The 19,754-nt window shown below is 35.1% G+C and overlaps 2 protein-coding genes across 3 annotated transcripts in view; both read right to left on the reverse strand.

Annotated features, from left to right (window-relative positions):
- SSBP2 (single stranded DNA binding protein 2) overlaps nucleotides 1-19,754 on the reverse strand; it is a 283,441-nt gene that overhangs the window by 184,294 nt on the left and 79,393 nt on the right. For both annotated transcript variants that reach the window (XM_055342209.1, XM_055342208.1), the window contains exon 3: nucleotides 10,571-10,632. In XM_055342209.1, the coding sequence (XP_055198184.1) occupies nucleotides 10,571-10,632 (62 nt within the window). The remainder of the gene's footprint in view (nucleotides 1-10,570; nucleotides 10,633-19,754) is intronic.
- Nucleotides 344-2,877, reverse strand: KANTR (KANTR integral membrane protein). Its single transcript, XM_055342220.1, is given in 3 exon segments — nucleotides 344-386; nucleotides 388-505; nucleotides 2,793-2,877. Coding segments are annotated over 3 exon segments (246 nt in total).

The following is a 19,754-nucleotide window of genomic DNA, read 5'->3' on the forward strand; positions in this document are numbered from 1 at the left end:
AGGAATAGGCCATAAGTTAGAGCATACATTAAGTCTCAAGATTTGAAAAGATAAGTAGATATACAAAGTATCTTCTTTGACCACAGTGGGATGAAGTTAGAACTGAATAACAGAAGGAAAACTAAAAAATTCACAAATTTGTGAAATTAATGCAAACTCCCAATGAATCAAACAAGAATCACAAGGGAAATTAAAAAAATACTTAAAGATGACATGAAAACCCAACATATGAAAACTTATGGGATATAGTAAAAGCAATATGAGAGGGAAACTTAAAGTTATAAATATATTTAAAAAACAAGACAGATCTTACATCAACAACCTAACTTTAAAACTTAAGGAACTAGTAGAGCAAATTAAACCCAAAGCTAGTAGAAGGAAATAATAAAGATCAGAACAGAGATCAATGAAATCGAGAACAGGAAAACAACAGAGAAAATCCATAAAATCAAAAGTTGGTTCTTGGAAAAGATCAATAAACTTGACAAACCCTTAGAGCTAGATGCTAGAAAGGGGGTGGGGGAGAAGACTCAAATTACTAAAGACTCCACCAAAAAAATGTTAGAACTAAATAAATGGATTCAGTAAAGTTGCTGGATATAAATTCAAGATTCAAAAATCATTAAGTTTCTATAAACCAATAATGAACTGTCAAGAAGAGAAATTAAGAGAACAATTCCATTTACAACTGCATCAAAAAGAATAAAATACTTAGAAATAAATTTAACCATATGATCAAGCAATTCCACTTCTGGGTTTATACCCAAAAGAATTAAAAATCTCAAAAAGATATTTATACACCCAGGTTCATAGCAGCATTATTTACAATATTTAAAACTCGGAAGCAATCCCAGGGTCCACTGATGGATAAGACAATATAGTATAAAAATGCAATGGAAAATTATTCAACCTTTAAAAGGAAGAGAATTTTAACAGATGTACAACATGGATGAACCACGAAGATATTATGCGAAGTGAAATAAGCTAGTCTCTAAAAGACAAATACTATATGATTCTACTTAAATAAGATAGGTATAGTAGCCAAAAATCATAAAGAAAGAAAACAGAATGGTGGCTGACAGAAGCTGGGAGGACAGGGAATAGAGAGTCACTGTTTAATGAATATAGTTTCAGTTTCACGAGATAAAAAGAGTTATGGAGATGGATGGTGGTGATGGTTACAAACATTATGAATGTATTTAATAACACTGAAATACACACTTAAAATGGTTAAGATGGTGAATTTTATGTTTTGTGCATTTTGCCACAATTTGAAAAAACTGAGGGGAAAAAACACAACTTACCCCTAGCCAGCCTTTCTAGGTACCATTTTACATGACTAAAACAAATGTTCATTATGTTTTGTGTATTCAGAATCTCTAGTCCATCACTTCAAAGACCATATAGCTAAGGTGGCTACCAGAAAGCTATGAGATACTAATAATAAAGAATACTCATTATAAAAATAAGGTAAAATTTCAATTTAAAAAACCCTACTCATGGGATCCCTGGGTGGCGCAGTGGTTTAGAGCTTGCCTTTGGCCCAGGGCACGATCCTGGAGACCCGGGATCGAATCTCACGTCGGGCTCCCGTTGCATGGGGCCTGCTTCTCCCTCTGCCTATGTCTCTGCCTCTCTCTCTCTCTCTCTCTCTCTCTCTGTGTGTGTGTGTGTGTGTGTGTGTGTGTGACTATCATAAATAAATAAAAATTTAAAAAAATAAAAATAAAAATAAATAAAAATAAAAATAAAAAACCCTACTCATTAGCAGAGTTTCACAATTAAGTAAAAATAATCTGAAATAGGGCAGTCTGGGTGGGTCAATGGTTTAACGCCGCCTTCAGCCTAGGGCCTGGCCTGATCCTGGAGACCCAGGATTGAGTCTCACGTCGGGCTCCTTGCATGAAGCCTGCTCCTCCCTCTGCCTGTGTCTCTGCCTCTCTCTTTCTCTGTGTCTCTCATGAATGAATAAATAAAATCTTTTTTAAAAATAATAATCTGAAATATATTATGAAATTCAAAGTATAAAATTAGTTTAAAAATTAAATAAAAATTTATTTTTTGAGCTATGATATTCATGTTAAACACATTTCATTTATTTTATAAGTATTTGTATATTTTCACCTAAGAAGTGATCACAGATGGGAAATATACTTTAAAAGTTTATCTTTTCTAGAAAATTCAACCCATGTGTTTGCACTAGTTATCTGATCATACAGTATATTGGGACTGCTATAATACCATCCTAATATTTGAAAAAAATATGTTATGTTAGTTATATCATAACAACAAAGCTTCACTGTGATCAACATGAGTTCACATTCTGCAATTAATCCATGCTTGGCTTTGTGGGACAGTAGACAAATCACTTAGCTAATTTAGAAAATAACAAGGTTAAAGACCACTATAAACCCTTGATAAATTAAAATTTTAAACTATTATTTTTTTCTAATATTTCAAGCATATATTAATGCAAAATCTATGCAATATGCTACATCATATCCTGCAGAAAAGAAAAAAAATAGATATATAATCCATGGCATCAATGGCTGTATGTGACTGGATACAAAACTAGTGATGAGTTGAATTCAAAATTTCAACTCAATTTCCTATAGCACCTAAATACAACTCTGTAGAAGTTACATCTCATATGTCATTAAGACTTTACAAATATTCTGGGCAAATGCTTTTGGCTGATATTATGATAATATAACACTTATCATATGAAAATGTGGACTTATGTCTTAGAGGAGAAATTAGGCTTTTTAAATAGGTGAGATTCGTAACAATACTTGATTTGTTCTTAGCTGGAAGAATTTCATTGACATCTTTAGTAGCTTTTTTGAGGTCCCACTGAACTAATTCCTTGATTCTCATTAGGACCGAGGGCAGATAATTCTATAATTCCAAAGACACAGACTTCCTCTTTCCACAGGAAAAGGAAGCCGCTTAGCTAGCGGCTAAGGAGCTTCTCATTTGCTCTCACCTCTACATCTATTAAGTTTGATATAAAAATATAATCCTTGAAATGTGGAAGATTCATCATTATGAGTAATGGTTTACATTTACACAGTTTCTTTGTTTCTAAGCAGATACAAGTAAAAAACATGTATTTTACAAATGAAGTAGTTAAAGGGGTCAGTTAAGTTACCTACTCTTGATTTTGGCTCAGGTCATGATCTCAGGGTTTTGAGATTAAACTCCGTGTGGGGTTCCATGCTCACCGTAAAGTCTGCTTTTCCCTCTCCCTCTGCTATTTGCCCTGCTTGCTTTCTCTCCATCTCTCATTCATAAATAAATAAATTAATTAATTAATTAATTAAAAAATGAAGTACTCAGAGACTAAAACACAGGAACCAAAACCTGCAAAATATTAATATCTTTGTTCTTGTACCATTTATTATTATTAAAAATTTCCCCACATAAATCAAAGGAAAACACAAGATTTCCAAGTTGAGGATTCTCATCTGAACACCATTTTTCTTCTACTCTGAGGATGTGAGTGAAAATGATTTCACTAGCTCTCAATATCTCTATGAAGTAAGGAAAGCAAAATAGTTGTCAGAAACGTCTACAAGGGCGAATAAACATGCCAGAGGGGTCCAGAAGATGGGATGTTAACATGATTATATAACCTTAATCCACTGGCCACATTCAGGACTTTCTGAAAAAAAAAATTAAAAAAGAAGGAAAAAAGAAAAAAACCACAGGATGGAGATATATATATATATATATATATATATATATTTTTTTTTTTTAGCAAGCCATGTTACCGTAATTTCAAATCATTAATAGCTAAGGAAGTTATTTCTCTTTGGCCCCAAAAATATTTTCAAAGAATCTTACATACTCATAATCTATACTGAAGAAAACTATCTATTCCTAACTTACATAAGAGTAGGGTTTTACATAAAATGTACATGTACCCTGTTCATCACCTTAAAACTTCCAAATACATGTACTTGTCTTATTCCTTAGCATTATTTAATAATTTACAAGATGCAAGCATTATATCTTGTCCCATCATAAAATTCTCACAATACTCTTGGATTAATGATAAATTCATATTTTAAAGTATCATTAAAATAGCTTATGTGCTAAACTCAAGCATCATATACTAAGCATTATACATTCAGCATTTAATCTTCCCATTATTATTTTTTTAATCTTCCATTATTATGCCTATTTGATCAATGAGAGAGCTGAAGCTTAAAGAGATTAAATAATTTGCCTAGAGGTCACACAGTTGATTAGTGGCAGAGCTGGCCCTGAACTTTTTAGTTCTTACATCATTTTACCTCTAATGTGAATATGGTATTAAAGAGTTCTCACTTCAAGATGGCTCATGCTGATTATGGGCAAGGTTATGCAGCTTTGGCAGTCCAAGCAGTATCAGCTGTTCTAAGTGTAGTAGATACCTGTCCTAGATAAGACAGCAAACATTTTGTTATCCTACCTTTGACCCTCATACTCCAACTCATTTCCTGAGTATCCTATGGCAACCACCCCCTCACCCTACATGCAGCTGCCAGTGATGCATGGATGCCTCAATATAGACCAGACTCAGAAGAGACGACTTTTCTGAGTCCCATTTTTATCTACTGTCTAGAATTAGCCACTCAGGATGTTCAAAAGGGAACTGTAATTAATGTCTTATTAATAGTGGGCCACTAAATTCTGCTCTGTGTTGAAGAAATATCATCTGTTACTGAGATGAGCACTGGTTACAATTCAGGAAATTTCAATTCTAATTCTAAATCTGACCTTGAGAAAATAGTTTTTTTCCATTAGTTTCTTTGTGTAAAAAGAGAGAAAATAAGATCTGTTGTGTATTTTACAAGCTTTTATACAGATACCAGACACGGTATATGCAAAAGTAAAAAGTACTTTTAAAAGAAGAATAAAGGTCCTAAAAATATATTCTAAAAAATTCTCATAACAAAGAAATCTCCCTATTAATACAGTAAAATTAGCCTCAGTTTCATTTCTAATCCTTCATATGTAGTGGAAAATTCCATGTTATTTACAATGTCTTCTCACCACCAAATTTTCCTATTTTTTCATTCTTTTCCTATTCTCCCAGATACCTTTTACTTCTTCTTCATAACTTAACCATTTCTGTACTTTGCTTTCTCTCTCGCTAACACTTTTTATTGCCTTCTCACTATGATTATACTCCCATTTTAGTTGTCACCCGCATTGTCTTATATTGCTGTTTAACTTTTTAAAAAGTTTTTATTTAAATTCCAATAAGTTAACATACAATGTAATATTAGTTTCAACACTTCCATACAATACCCAGTGCTCATCCAACAGGTGCCCTTTTTAGTCCCCATCACCTATTTAACCCATTCCCTCCCACTCTATTTTAACTTAATCAAATAATTAGTTATGCAACGTCTATTATAGGCAAGACATACAAGAGGAGTAAGAACTAGTCTGCCGATGATAATTATTATACCATTCTAGTGAGCCAGTTGGCTAATTCAGTGCTTTTGTTTTCACATGTATAGCTATACCTGATGTCATCCATTAGAATACTAGTGTACTGTAAGATTTGACTTCCCATTCCCAGTGAAAAAATTGAATTCATGATAATCTTAGTTATTAGTATAATTTCCCTGCAATGTCATATATATTTAATTTCAGGATAAAAATACATGGGCCCAAAGTTATTTCCAAAAGTGTTTTACATATAAAATTGAGTAAGAATAAAGCATAATTTCTGCCATTAAAACATTTAATAGGAAGATTTAAGAAATGTCTATTTTTAAATTACACAAACTGAAAAAGACATTAATTTCGGGAGAAAGAAGTTTCTTGGCATTTCTATTTATGAAATTCATGGAAGCATTGGGAACTTTTATTAAAGAATACAAATGGGAAATACATTTTCAAAGGAGATTTGATCTGGATACAAGCAATGAACATGGGAAGCATGAGAAATACTGTAGTGCTGGGCAGAGTGCAAACTGGGAAAGAAAAAAAGTGCTAAGAGAAATTACATTTGAACAAGGAAAAACTTTCAGAAAATAAAATCACTTACTTTCCATTATCCATACTGGATAGTGTGGCAGAAATCCCACACTTCCTTTAAAAAGAAAAATATTAGGTCCTGTTCTCTTGTTAATCCTGAAACTATTCCATGTGCTACTACACCTTTCAGCTACTCTCAGCAACCCTTGAGGTGGAAAATGAATTAGAGCAGCTTTCTGAATCTCACTTTCACCACTCCACAAAAACTCTTTTCCTCAGGACCACAAAGTTCACCTTCCTTCCCAATTCAGGAAAATCTCTGGGTCCTTTTACTTACACTTGCCGCAGAATTTAATCTCTGCATTAAATGTCCTACCTGGTTCCCATACATTATTCTCTCCTGATTACTCTTCTTCCTCTCCAATTATTTTCCTTTAAGACTGCTCTTCATCAGCCCAGGCTTAAATGTTGACTTTCCTCAGGATTCCAAACTCAGGCCCTGCTCTTACTTGTTACTCTGAGCCATTGAATCTATAAACATTCACCTATAGTATGGTCTGCACTAAGAATTTTCAAACCATTGTGGACCTGTCTCAGAGCTACAGACGCAGATCTCTCTCTGACTTTGTATTAGAACATTTCTATCTGAATGTCAGTTAGGCACCTCAAAATTTAACCTGTCCAAGATAAATTATGACCTTTCCTCCAAAGTTTGTTGCTCTTTCTATATTTCCTCTTTCAGTCAATGACATCACTGTTTGCCCCAAATCTAAAACCTAGGAAACTTCTTCACATCCCAACTATTCTACTTATTGTTTACTATCACCTTTCAACTACAATTACACTTGCCTTATAACTAGATTTTATCTCTGTTCTCAACTCTCTTCAATCCATTTCTATGTTGATGCCAAGTGAATATCTAAAAGCCCAAATCTAATCATGTCATGTACAGTGTTTAAAATCTTCATGCTTTAATCTAAAACTTTTGATGCACTTCAGGACTTCATAATCTGGTCTCTGCCCTGGTCTTTATCCTTATATTCTATCACTTCATAGTACTGCACCTACAATTCAACTGAGCCAAGCTACCAGTCATTTCTTGGATTTATGATCATTCCTTCTGAGACTTGATACTAACTATTCCTTAACCAAAATATCCTTCCTTCATTCAACTTCCAGCTCACCTCAGATTCACTTTTTCTATAAAGCTTTTCCTAAATCTTACAAGCTGAAGTAAGCAATCCTCCTGAATTGCTATTATAACTAATATATACCTCAGTTATAATACTTTAATTTTTTATCTCTTCTATACTTATTTCCTTGAGGGCAGCATAGTTTTATACTTTGTAAATATTTGATGAAGCAGCTTAAACAACAGGACAACTCCATTTTCAAATATTCTATTAAAAAAAAACAGAAGTGAGAACTCACAAAATTGCAACTGGTCCATCCAAAAGGGACCTTGCATTTGACAAAATGAGCAAGCAGTAAGTGCTAGAAGAATACACATTATACTATTCACCTGGATCTTAACAGCATTAACAGCTTCCTGAGTTAAAAAGAAAAAGTAACCCTTATGATAATCCCGAATCCCTAATCTACAGCACCTATGATAAAGTGAAGCTCTAAAGAGTTACAGATTTAAAAGGTCAGGCATCTCATATTGTCAAGATATCAGTTCTTCCCAACTTAATCTATAGATTCAATGCAATCCCAATCAAAATCCTAACAAGATATTTTTGCATATCAACAACTGATTCTAAAGTTTACATGGAGAAGGAAAAGACCCAGAACAGTCAACACAGTATTAAAGAAGAACAAAGTTGGAGGGCTGATAATATCCAACTTATAATATATGACAGTGTGGTATTGGTGAAAAAAAAAAAAAAACAGACAATGCATCAATGGAATAGAACAGAAAGCCAGAAAAGACCTACATATACAGTCAACTGATATTTGACGAAGGAGTAATAAAGGCAATGAAGCAAAGATATCTCTTCCACAAATGGTACCAGAACAACTAGACATCCACATGCAAAAATACAAATCTAGACAAAGACCTTATATTCACCACAAAAAAAATTCTTAGAAGATAACAGGAGAAAATGAAGGAGATGACCTTCATTATGGAGTGAGCTTTTTAGATACAACACAAAAAGGTATAATTTACAAAAGGAATAATTGATAAACTGAACTTCAATAAAGTTAAAATCTTCTGTGACAGACAATGTCAAAAGAAAGAGAAGACAAGACATGGACTGGGAGAAAAAATCTGAAAAAAACACATTTGATAAAGGACTATTATCCAAAATGTACAAAGAACTCTTAAAACTCAACAATAACAAAACAATCTGATTAAAAAGTAGGCCAAAGACCTGAAAACATACGTCACCAAAAGGGATATATGGATGGCAAATAAACATACTAAAAGATCCTCCACATGCACATGATATGTCATCAGGGAAATGCAGATTAAAATAAAAAGATGACACTACAGACCTATCAAAATGGATCAAGTCTTAAACGCTAACAACACCAAATGCTGGTAAAGCTGTGGAATAACAGAAATTCTCATTCATTGCTCATGGAAATGAAAATGGTACAGCTACTCTGAGAAACAGTTGGCAATTTCCTACAAAACTAAAAATATTCTTACTATAAGATCTAGCAATCATGTTCCCTGATATTTACACATACATGATATGTCCATATAAAACCTACGTATGGATATTCATAACAGCTGTATTCATAACTGCCAAAACTTGGAGGCAACCAAAATGTCCTTCAGTAGGTGAATGTGTAAACAAACCCCAGTACATCCAGACAATGGAATATAATTCAGCACTAAAAAGAAATGAGCTATCAAGCCATGGAGGGACATGGAGAAACTTTAAATGCATATTGCTAAGTGAAAGAAGCCAATATGAAAAGGCTACCTACTGTATGATTCAAACTAAATGACTGTGGAAAAGGCAGGACCATGGAGACAGTAAAAGGACCAGTGGTTGCCAAGGGAGGAGTGTAAGAATGGGAGAGATGAAAAGGCAGAGCACAGAGGATTTTTAGGGCAGGGCAGTGAAAATACTCTGTATGATGCTATATTGATGGATCATGTCATTATACATTTGTTCAAACCCACAGAATGTACAACACCAAGAATAAACTGTAATGTAAACTATGGACTTGGGGTAATTATGAATGTGTCAATTGTATGTTCATCAACTGTAACAAATGTACCATGCTGACGGGGGATGTTAATATGGAGGAGGTTATGCCTATTTGGGGCAAGAAGGTATATGGGAAATTTCTGTACCTTCCCCTTAACTGTGTTGTGAAACTATTAAAAATTGCTCTTAAAAAAAAAAAGATTCTAATGAGAAAGAAAGAAAATCAAAGGGACCTCTGAAACAGTTAACAACAACAAGAAAAGATCAAGCATCTGCCAGATTTAAGGCCCACAGATGAGGAGACTCAACTACATTCAGCAAACAGCTAAAGTTTTACAGTCTAGATCTAGGTATCATAAATACATACTATGTAAAATGAAAAACTGACTTTTGTAATATATAAGAGCTCAGTCTTAAACCCCAGAAAAATAGCACAGTGATAGTGCTTAACTGCAATAAACCGTTGTTCCAAATACAGGAACAGCTCTGAGCCAAAGGACTGCACCTGTTCCTGCCATACATATGTGAGACAAACAAGGGAAACCCACAACCACAACTGATCAAGTGCGGTTCCATTCACCACAGAACTTCTAGTAAGGCATGTTTCCAGGAGAGAGGTTAAAAAGATGAAGGCATTAAATAACATACCAAGGAAACAATGTGCAGGGCACAAGGAGAGCGCTTTTGTTATTTTCCTTTTAAATAAGAGAGAAAATGCTTGTAATTGAAGAAATGCAAAAGAACATTCTACCCTAGCTTGTCCATGCAGACACCTGAACTGCCAATGCTGCTGCAGAAAAGTCACATATTTGGACATACTGGTTTTACAATGAAATTTATAAGTTCTGTTATCAACTGGGCCTTCAATTAGTCTGATGGTCTTTTTTGTGTTCCTACACAGTTCTATCCCTGAATCTATATTGAACTATTTCATTTTTTTTTTTTACTACTTTTCAGTGTCTTAAATATTCACCACTGCCTCCACTTTCAGTATCCTTAGGTTAGATGAGATCATGAGGGTCTAAAAGCCAAGAAGAAAGTCCTCACCAGAAACAAACTATACTAGCGGCTTGGTCTTGGATGTCCAGCTTCCGGAAGTGTGAGAAAAGAAATTTATGTTGCTTATGCCATGTAGTCAATGGCATTTTATTATGGCAGCCTGAGCTGACAAATACAGAATCATACTTACAGTAGGAGATTCCATATACCAAACTCAATTCCATCTTGACTCAATAGTAGTACCTTTAAGTTAAAGAACACTAATGCTGGTTTTGAGCATGACTTTTTTTAAGTGCTATCTTTCATAAAATAATTATAGAAAACAAAAGTAAATAAATAAAAAAGAAGCATGAAATCATAAACAAGTATAGTGCAAGCCCACTGGAATATATCATCAATCTAATAAAAATGGAATAAAAGATACTTACCACCACCAAGAATGTAAGAATCCTGGTGGTTCCCCCAATGTGATGTTTTTTTCCCATCTTATCTAAAATGAATAAAAGAGATATTAAGTACTTTCCTAATAACACCTTTTCACACATATTACAAAACAGTATTTTCCCATTTAAAATACTAAGGTAACATATAAGATTTTAATCATTTTCATATTATCCTTTATTCAAGTTTTATAAGTACTCATTTTACATAGGGATTTGTTGACTGGATAGTTTATGAGAGAATATGCCCATCATTACTTTCCTGAATTTGCTTCCCACTGTGCCAGGATTTTCAGGAGAGACTTTGGGAATTTAAGGCACATCAAAATCACCATTATTAACATCACTATGAAAATCAATTATCACTACTAACCCAGAAATTTGCAAATGACTGGACCTAATATGTGCAGACTCCAAATTATGCCTTAAGGATTGAGTTCTGATCAGGAATAAATTCCTGATTTGAGAGGATGAGAGCAAGAAAGCATAGGTCTTCCATAAAATAAGATTTTAAAAAAGAGGGGTCCCTGGGTGGCACAGTCATTCATGTGTCTGACTCTTGATTTCCACTAAGGTCTTGATCTCAGGGTAGTGAGACTGAGGTCTGTGGTGGGCGCCATGCTCAGCAGAGTCTGTTTAGGACTCTCTCTCCTCTCCTCAACGTCCTCCTGTGTGTGCTATCTCTCTCTCTCTAAAATAAATAAATCAATTCTTAAAAAATATTTTTAAGAAAGAGTTCAAAAAAGATAGAGATGGGACGCCTAGGTGGCTCAGCGGTTGAGCGTCTGCCTTTGGCTCAGGGTGATCCTGGATTTCTGGAATGGAGTCCCGCATCAGGCTCCTTGCATGGAGCCTGCTTCTCCTCCCTCTGCCTGTGTCTCTGCCTCTCTTTCTGTGTTTCTCATGAATAAACAAAAAAAAATTTTTTTAAAAAGCAAAGAAACAAAAACAAAAAAAGAGATATTAATTTTCCAAATGTGTCTATTTCAGATGAGTCGGAATTCACTACAAAAAATTTAAAACAAGGTTGGTATCTCTCAAAAATTAAAATTTCTTACTAAATACTCTTTATAAATTGAATTTAGAAATTAGAAAGCTGGGTAGCTATTTATAAGCACTGATAGTGGTAAATAAAAAATAAAAATCTTTGCATTTAGGGAGACTATACTTTAGTAGAAAAGACAGACCATAAACAAAAAAACAAAAAAAAAAAAAAAAGGAAAGAAAGAAAGGGAGAGACTTTATTTATATTATAAGTAGAAGGTGACAAATGTAAGGAGGAAAACAAAGCAGGGAAGGAGGATAAAGAAAATAGAAAAGAATAAGAAGTGAGCTATAATCTTAACTAAGGTGATCCAGAAAGCCCTCAAAAAGAATTTTTATGCAGGGGTGCCTGGTTGGCTCAGTCAGAAGAACATGCAGCTCTTGATCTCATGGTCTTGATCTGAACCCCATGGTGGATGTAGAGATTACTTAAATAAATAAAAGAGCTACAGGAGAAATTCCAGGGATTAATGAACTTGAATTCATAAAGACTAACTATGAACAATGAGCCAGAATATGTTATATAAATATAAGCCAGATCCTAACTTGAATTCTCCTAAGAGTAACACAAATAAATTTTATATCTATACTACCTTTTATCTGAATTTCCATTAATTATTATTGTTATCTTCTTGGTTCACAGAAAAAATAAAGGAATGGTAGTATTTAGTGAGTCTGAGGATAAATAAAACTCTGATGTCCTGATGAAGTTATAATCTAATAAAAAACCTGTGTCTCATCTTTCTCTCAAGCTTTTCTCTTACCATTTTTTCACTAGTTGATGTCTTCTTGAAAGGGCATAATAATGAACCTTACAGATATGTTCCAGACACTTAAGCGTTCCTAATCCCTGGAATCATCCTAATTATAAGAACAGCAAGTTTTTTACAGTCCTCACCTTTCATCTCAGGTCATCCTAACTTAACAGATTGACTATTAAATAAAGCAGATAGCTCTACATTCAATTAAAAGGGGAATGTGTGATGACTTGGGTACAGTTAAAGTGGCATGATTAGGTCTCAATGCTGGACTATGCTGGAGGTAGGATCAGACTCACAGCCTAAATGAGCCCCACTGTGCTATAGCCAGTGCTTAGCAGTTTCCCTCCCACACTTCTACAACTTCCACAACCAACCATCATCAATTTCAGGAGATAAAGTAATCAAGGAAAATACATACCTACATGCTTTACATTCAATATGGACTTTTGTGAAAGGAAATCTACAAGTAAAGCACTTTTATTATTATTTTTTTTGCATCTGTATTTTTTTTAAGATTTCATTTTTTTTTTAAGATTTTATTTATTTACTCATGAGAGACACAGGCAGAGGGAGAAGCAGGCTCTACGCAGGGAGCCCGACATAGGACTCGATCCCAGGTCCCCGGGATCAGGCCCTGAACTGAAGGTGGCGTTAAACTACTGAGCCACCAGGCTGCCCTAAGATTTCATTTATTTATTCATGAGAGACACAGAGAGGCAGAGACATAGGCAGAGGGAGAAGCAGGCCCTGCAGGGAGCCTAATGCAAGACTTGATCCCAGGATCACGAACCTGAACCAGAGGTAGACACTCAACCGCTGAGCCCACCCAGGTGCCCTGCATTGGTATTTTAAGCAGTATTACATCTTACTGGTTCTCAGAGAAGCTCAAAATGCTTCCCATACATCAACTTCTCCACCCTTATAATAACCTTTACTACATAAAGTTTACATTTCTTACTTTAAATTCCAAGTATGTGACAAAAGCAGCTAAAACTTTGGCCCATCGTGTTGAAAATAACACAAAAGCCATCCTTTTATAGTTATTGAATAAACAATAATTAACATTTTAGGTATTTCCAAAGAAGAAATGGTTCTACATAGGAATATGTTTCCATAGTGAATGGTATTTTTTGCCTCCAAACTCATTACTACCGTAGGTATTGTTTATAGGAAGCATGAAATAAGGCTAAGGAAAACAGAATTCTGAACTATAGAAAACTAAGGCACATTCATTGTCACATTGTTAGAAATGATGAAAATTAGAAACTACCTGAAAACATCCACCAACTGTGAATGTAAAATAAATTTTGATACTTACATATTATAGAAGTATGCAATCATTAGAAAGAATATGTCTACATGCAAAGGAAGCCATGTCATATTGGATTTTTGAAGTTGGAGATTTGGAAGATTAGAGAACAATATATATAGTATAAACCTTTAACTTTTTAATGATTTTTTTTATGGGAGGGAGGAAGGGGCAGAGAAAGAGAGAATCTTAAGTAGGCTCCACACCAAGCACAGAACGTGACATGGGGCTCAATCTCACAATCCTGAGATCATGACCTGAGCCAAAATCAAGTTGGACACTTAACTAACTGAGCCAGCCAGGTGCCCCTAAACCTTCTCTACTAAAGAAAAATATTGTGTATATATGTATGTGTGCATTTGGTATATATATGTTAAAGAAATCATACCAAACTTAAAACTACTATCTCTGGAAAAGGATAAAGGAAGATTCATATCTTTCTATGTAGTTTATTTTTTTTAGCAAATATGTTTTAATGATAGATATGGCTAGGAAATGGCCTGAAAATATCTCTAAACATCAATAGTCATTATAGAAACAATTCTTCTATTTATGAAAAGGCATTTTCTGTTGTATTGAATTTCATGGGCTTCAGACTTTTTTGGGTATCCGAATGATATCTAGGCAAACGATTTCTCTCTCTATTCTATTTTTCCTTCTTCTACTCCCCCAGCTCCAATATGTATTCTTCATACTAGGGCTTTTTGTTGTTGAATCTCCACCTCCCTTCCTTCTATCATTTCCCCGGATAAAAGCTGTATTCTCCTATAACGTACAGATAAATCAATGCCCATTCCCACTGCCATATTCTACATTTTAGGGCCTTGTCTGTGATTACTCTGTGTTTCTACAATATGACCTCGCATTTCCAGCATTTCTATATAGGTGGAGTGCCAAACACTGAATGAACAAAAAGTATATTGGTAAGACATTCCATATAGTTTATAAATGATAATTACAATTTACAAATAACTCATACTATCTAATGTAGCAATTCTTCTTCTAGGAACTTATCCTATAAATATGGTCATGTGTGCAAAATTATACACATAACAATTTTCAGTAAAGCACTGTTTATAATTGCAAAAGACCAGAAACAACCTAAATGTCCATTAGTAGGGGGTTGGTGAAATAGATCATGGCACATTTCATAGAATAAAATACTCTACCACCATAAAAAGAATTATGAAGTTTCATGAGCTAATATAAAACTGAAGTCAAACAAATGAAACAAACATCAAAGCATGTAACAGCGTGTATAATAAATTAGTACTTGTATAAATAAAGAAAAAATAATATACATACACACACAAATACAGGTACACTCCTGCTTAACTTTACATCATTATTTACTTCCGGTTAGGTCTACCGGTAATTTACCTATTATCTCTCAGCCCTACATTCACCCTTCTTTGTCCATTCTACACTAGGTGCTGGACATTTCCTGGTTTCCTGTTCAGTTCTGCCATCAGAAGGATACTAGCTGGAGATGAAATGGCAAGAGTAAGAGAAGCTTCCTGCCCCTGGCTCCAAAGTGAAATAGTTGCTGTTTACTTACAGCAGCAGTAGCAGTAGTAGCTACAGCAGCTAAAGTAGCTATAGCAGCTACAGCATTGGACAGTTCTGGATGTCAGCAGCTCCTTTTCAGAAGTTCCAGCCTTGTCTATGTGGGACTTTTTTGAATGATCCAAATCCACTTCCACAGCATCTCCAATAGCACAGCAGGAAGTTGGAGGCTCATAGGCTTCAAACTTCCCAGAGTTTTCCTAAATCCTTTCATACTTCTTGAGAACCAATATTCAAAAAATGTTAATACCAAAAGTGGATAAAGATAGTTCCTGTGTTAAGAACCTGTATACCTATGTATTTGTTTGTTCCTAGACAGAATTCCTAAGCCTTCTAATTTAGATATAACCTACCATTCCTGCTAATTTTCTAACATCTTCCATGTACATAGATGCATCTATATACTAAATTAAATGTTAAAAAAGGAAGAACAATTATATTTTAATTTTAAAAATTAACCGAATAGACATAGAAAGAAAAATCTGATCATACTTTAAAGCAGATAATGTAATACTGTGCTATTCAACATGGTATCCCCTAGTCACAGTGGTTTTTTACATTTAAAATTAAATTAACTGAATGTTCCTCATTCACTCTAGCCATTTTTCAAGTGCTCAATAGTCACATGAGACTAGTGGAGAACTTAGTAGATGCACAGATTAGAATTCATCTCCTAATCACAGGAAGTATTATTGAGTAGGCGCTGCTCTCTTCTAGAAGGTAGAAGTCCTCTTAAAGGCTACGTCCAGGTGAGACACTGGGCTGCTGAGATACACGTCCTACTTGTGCATATGATATCTTTTATTGGGAAAACTCCCTGACGGATCCCTTCTATTTTTGTTTTTATTTTTTGGCCTAGAAAGGTAGAGGCCCCTAGGAATGGTTGGAAAGTTGAGAATGAATGCTTAATCTGTCACATAATAAAATAACAAGAATTCAGAAGGCTGCTGATAATATCCCAGGAAGAAGACATCTGAGGAGTCTGGGGGGATTCAGAAAAGGAGACAGTCAGAGAAGTTGTAAGGAGGCAGCAAGACAGAAGGCAGGTGGGAGCCCTCAGATAAACTGCTAGTAAGAAATTCCCATAGCAAGGAGACCAAAAAAACTTAAGAACAGTTGTGTTTAATATTCAAGTTGATGTTGTTGCCTGTACTATACAAGGCTGAATACCATTCAGTTTTCCCCTAATCTTCAGTAAGAATCTTTTATACACAAGAGCAATGACTCAGTGAAGCTTGGAAGCTATTGGAGAAACATGAAACTTCAGACAAAGAACAGGTAGCAGCTATAAGGAGAAGCAGCAAGGCTGTAATACTTGGTGGGAGTAAGAAATTACAGCAAGAAAACCTCCAGCCCCCTCTTTCCCTAGTACGCCCTAGAGATGTTAGAGGGGACAAGTGGGAAGCTGTAATATTAGGGAATAGAGCTGGAGCTGTTTCGATAGGAAAAGTAATCCCAGGAAATAGGAGGATTGCAGGCCATCCAAGTGACAGATATTTGGAGTATATATGTACACATAGAACATATATTTAGATTTGTACTCCAGTATAGAAACTACAAAAGGTAAAAAAGAATTGGTCAAGAAGTTTAACACTTTGAGTATGTACTACATGCTAGGCCCTTCTAAGCACTTTGTAAGTACCAACCCATTAAACCTCAGCACAACTTTAAAGTATCATTACAATTATCTTCCTTTTATAATTAAGAAAACTCAGTAACTAAATAAGATGTAGAAGATAATTCAAACCCAAAGTCTGGCCCCAAGGCAATTATTCTTACCTACCATACAATGTTGCCTCCAAACTAAAGTTCAAGAAACTGTTTAAGAAATTGTTATTTTTCTCTTTTCAGTGAAAGATAAATAGAATTTTGGAGTCTCTGAGGTTCAATAATATAGCATTCCTAATAAAATTTGAAGAAGCAATCTGTTAGATGTTTTTAAGCTTCTACTTCTGGCTAACTTACTGGCTAATTTATGGCAAATAAGGGCTATTAATATAAACAATGTAAAATTCTTAAGAAGGAAAAAAATCTCAGTATTTTTTTAAAGATTTTTATTTATTTATTCATGAGAGATAGAGAGAGAGAGAAACAGAGAGAGGCAGAAACAGAAGCAGGCTCCATGCAGGGAGCCCGATGTGGGACTTGATCCTGGGTCTCCAGGATCAGGCCCTGGGCCGAAGGCAGCGCTTAACTGCTGAGCCACCCAGGCTGCCCCTAATCTAATTCTTAATTATATTTGTTAAGGTCACCGAGTCTCATTCCAAGGCATGACAAATATCATGCAAAATTTGAGGAATGAGTTGGAATTATCTTTGCAATTGAGATAATCAGAAAAAAGATAGTTTCTAATGAATTCAAAATAACAAAACTGATATAGAATTGTAAAGATTTCTTAACATTCTGTTTGTAATTACTGAATACCAAAGAATATAGTAGATAAATAAAAGATAATAAAAGATAAAGCTGAGGAAGAGTTCTACATGGAGACTATTTCTAAAGAATATTCAATTTTGGAGCATGGGGTAACTGGGTGATGGACATTAAGGAGGGTACGTGATGTAATTAGCACTGGGTATTATATAAGACTGATGAGGGCAGCCCTGGTGGCTCAGCGGTTTACGCCACCTTCAGCCCAGGGCCTGATCCTGGAGATCTGGGATCAAGTCCCACGTCAGGCTCCCTGGATGGAGCCTGCTTCTCCCTCTGCCTGTGTCTCTGCCTCTCTCTCTCTCTGTCTCTCTCTCTCTCTGTGTGTGTCTCTCCTGAATAAATTAATAAATCTTAAAAAAAAAGATTGAGGTATAAGACTGATGAATAACTAAACTCTACCTCTGAAATAAATAATAATTTGATTAATAAATTGAATTTTAATTTTAAAAATGTTCTATTTTGTCCTATTGAGGGTAAGAAAATTCAAAGTCATAGAAACTATATTTGGGATTCAGGTACTGGTTTAGAATCTGTCATGAATCAGCTACAACAATGAGCTCGTTAACATAACCTGAACAGAGATGTTTTGATTTCTATCATTAGTTCAATTCTCTCTTTTAACTAAGGGGGAAAAAAAAAAAACAAACAGCTGAGCTAATAGTTCTGAGATCTATTCTTCTGGCTGATAACAAAAGCTATCAAGAGCAGTTCAGTTCCTCATAGCCCAGGCCAAGGGCATTATCAGAAAAGCCAAACCCTTGGGGTGCTTGGGTGGCTCAATCGGTTAAGCATCTTAACTCTTGATCTCAGTTTAGGTTTTAATCTCAGAGTCACGAATTTAAGCTCCACACTGGGCACCATGCTGGGTATGGAGACTCTTAAAAAAAAAAGAAAAATAAAAAGGCCAAACTCAATGAGAGACTGGGCTGCTGAGATATATATCTTACTTTTACTTTTTCAGATGATATCTAGAGTTCCAATTTGACCTTTTCACAACTTCACCCATAAAGTAAACCCACATGAAGGTGGTCCAACACAGCAAATCTTGATTCAAAAGGGCTCATTAACATCATAGTCACCCATAATGCCAAAATGGGAAGAAGTATTCTACTTGGCTCTAAACCAAGGTAAAAACATTGAGCATTTGAGTGGTTAGTGCCACCTTAATCATTTCCTTTTTATCACAACCCAACACAACAGGTCTTCCTAGCTTTCCCTTAAGTTCCTTATGTAACTGTCCTGAATTAGGTAAAAAATCTGGGATAGACTCACAAGAAGTTAGATGAGATGATCCTTTATTTCACAAACCACTTAAGAAAAGTCATTCTACAATAAGCAGCCTTAAATTTTCTTTTTATTTTATTTTATTTTATTTTATTTTATTTTATTTTATTTTATTTTATTTATTCATGAGAGACACAGAGAGAGAGGCAGGGATACAGAGAGAGGGAGAAGCAGGCTCCCCACAGGAAGCGCAGCGCAGGACTTAATTCCCAGACCCAGGATCATGCCCTGAGCCAAAGGCAGACGCTCAACCGCTGAGCCACCCAGGCATCCCAGCAGCCTTAAGTTTTCTGTATGATCCAAGGGAAAGTAAGAAAAAAACAATTCTAAATAGGGTGCAAAGGTCTAAAAGATTACATTCTCTTTCTTTACTAACCATAGTTGTGGGGCAGGGGGAAGTGGTACTGCCATTCACATAGACACCAGAGTACAAACCAAACAATGTTTCTCTTTTACATAAAAACCATAAAAAGCTCTCTTTTGCAAGAAGATAAAGTCCAAGCTTGCTGGCCCAGTATGCAAAAGTCTTCAATAAGAGTACACTGCCAGCCTAGAGAGGTGGAACCCTGAGAAAGCCTTCCTAGGGAAAGCCAAATCTAAGCTACTCAAGTAGAGAGGGATTTCAGGCAGAGTAAAGCCCAAATGACAGAAGCCAATGGAATGTAGAGACAAATACAAGCAGCTAGTTATTGTGGAAACTTAGTGTGAGGAAGATTATAGGGTATTGAAATTTAACCAACTGAAATTATTTAGAACTCTAGGGTGTACTCAGCAA

Source organism: Nyctereutes procyonoides, unplaced genomic scaffold, assembly GCF_905146905.1.
Source record: "Nyctereutes procyonoides isolate TBG_1078 unplaced genomic scaffold, NYPRO_anot_genome, whole genome shotgun sequence".
Taxonomy (NCBI): Eukaryota; Metazoa; Chordata; class Mammalia; order Carnivora; family Canidae; genus Nyctereutes; species Nyctereutes procyonoides.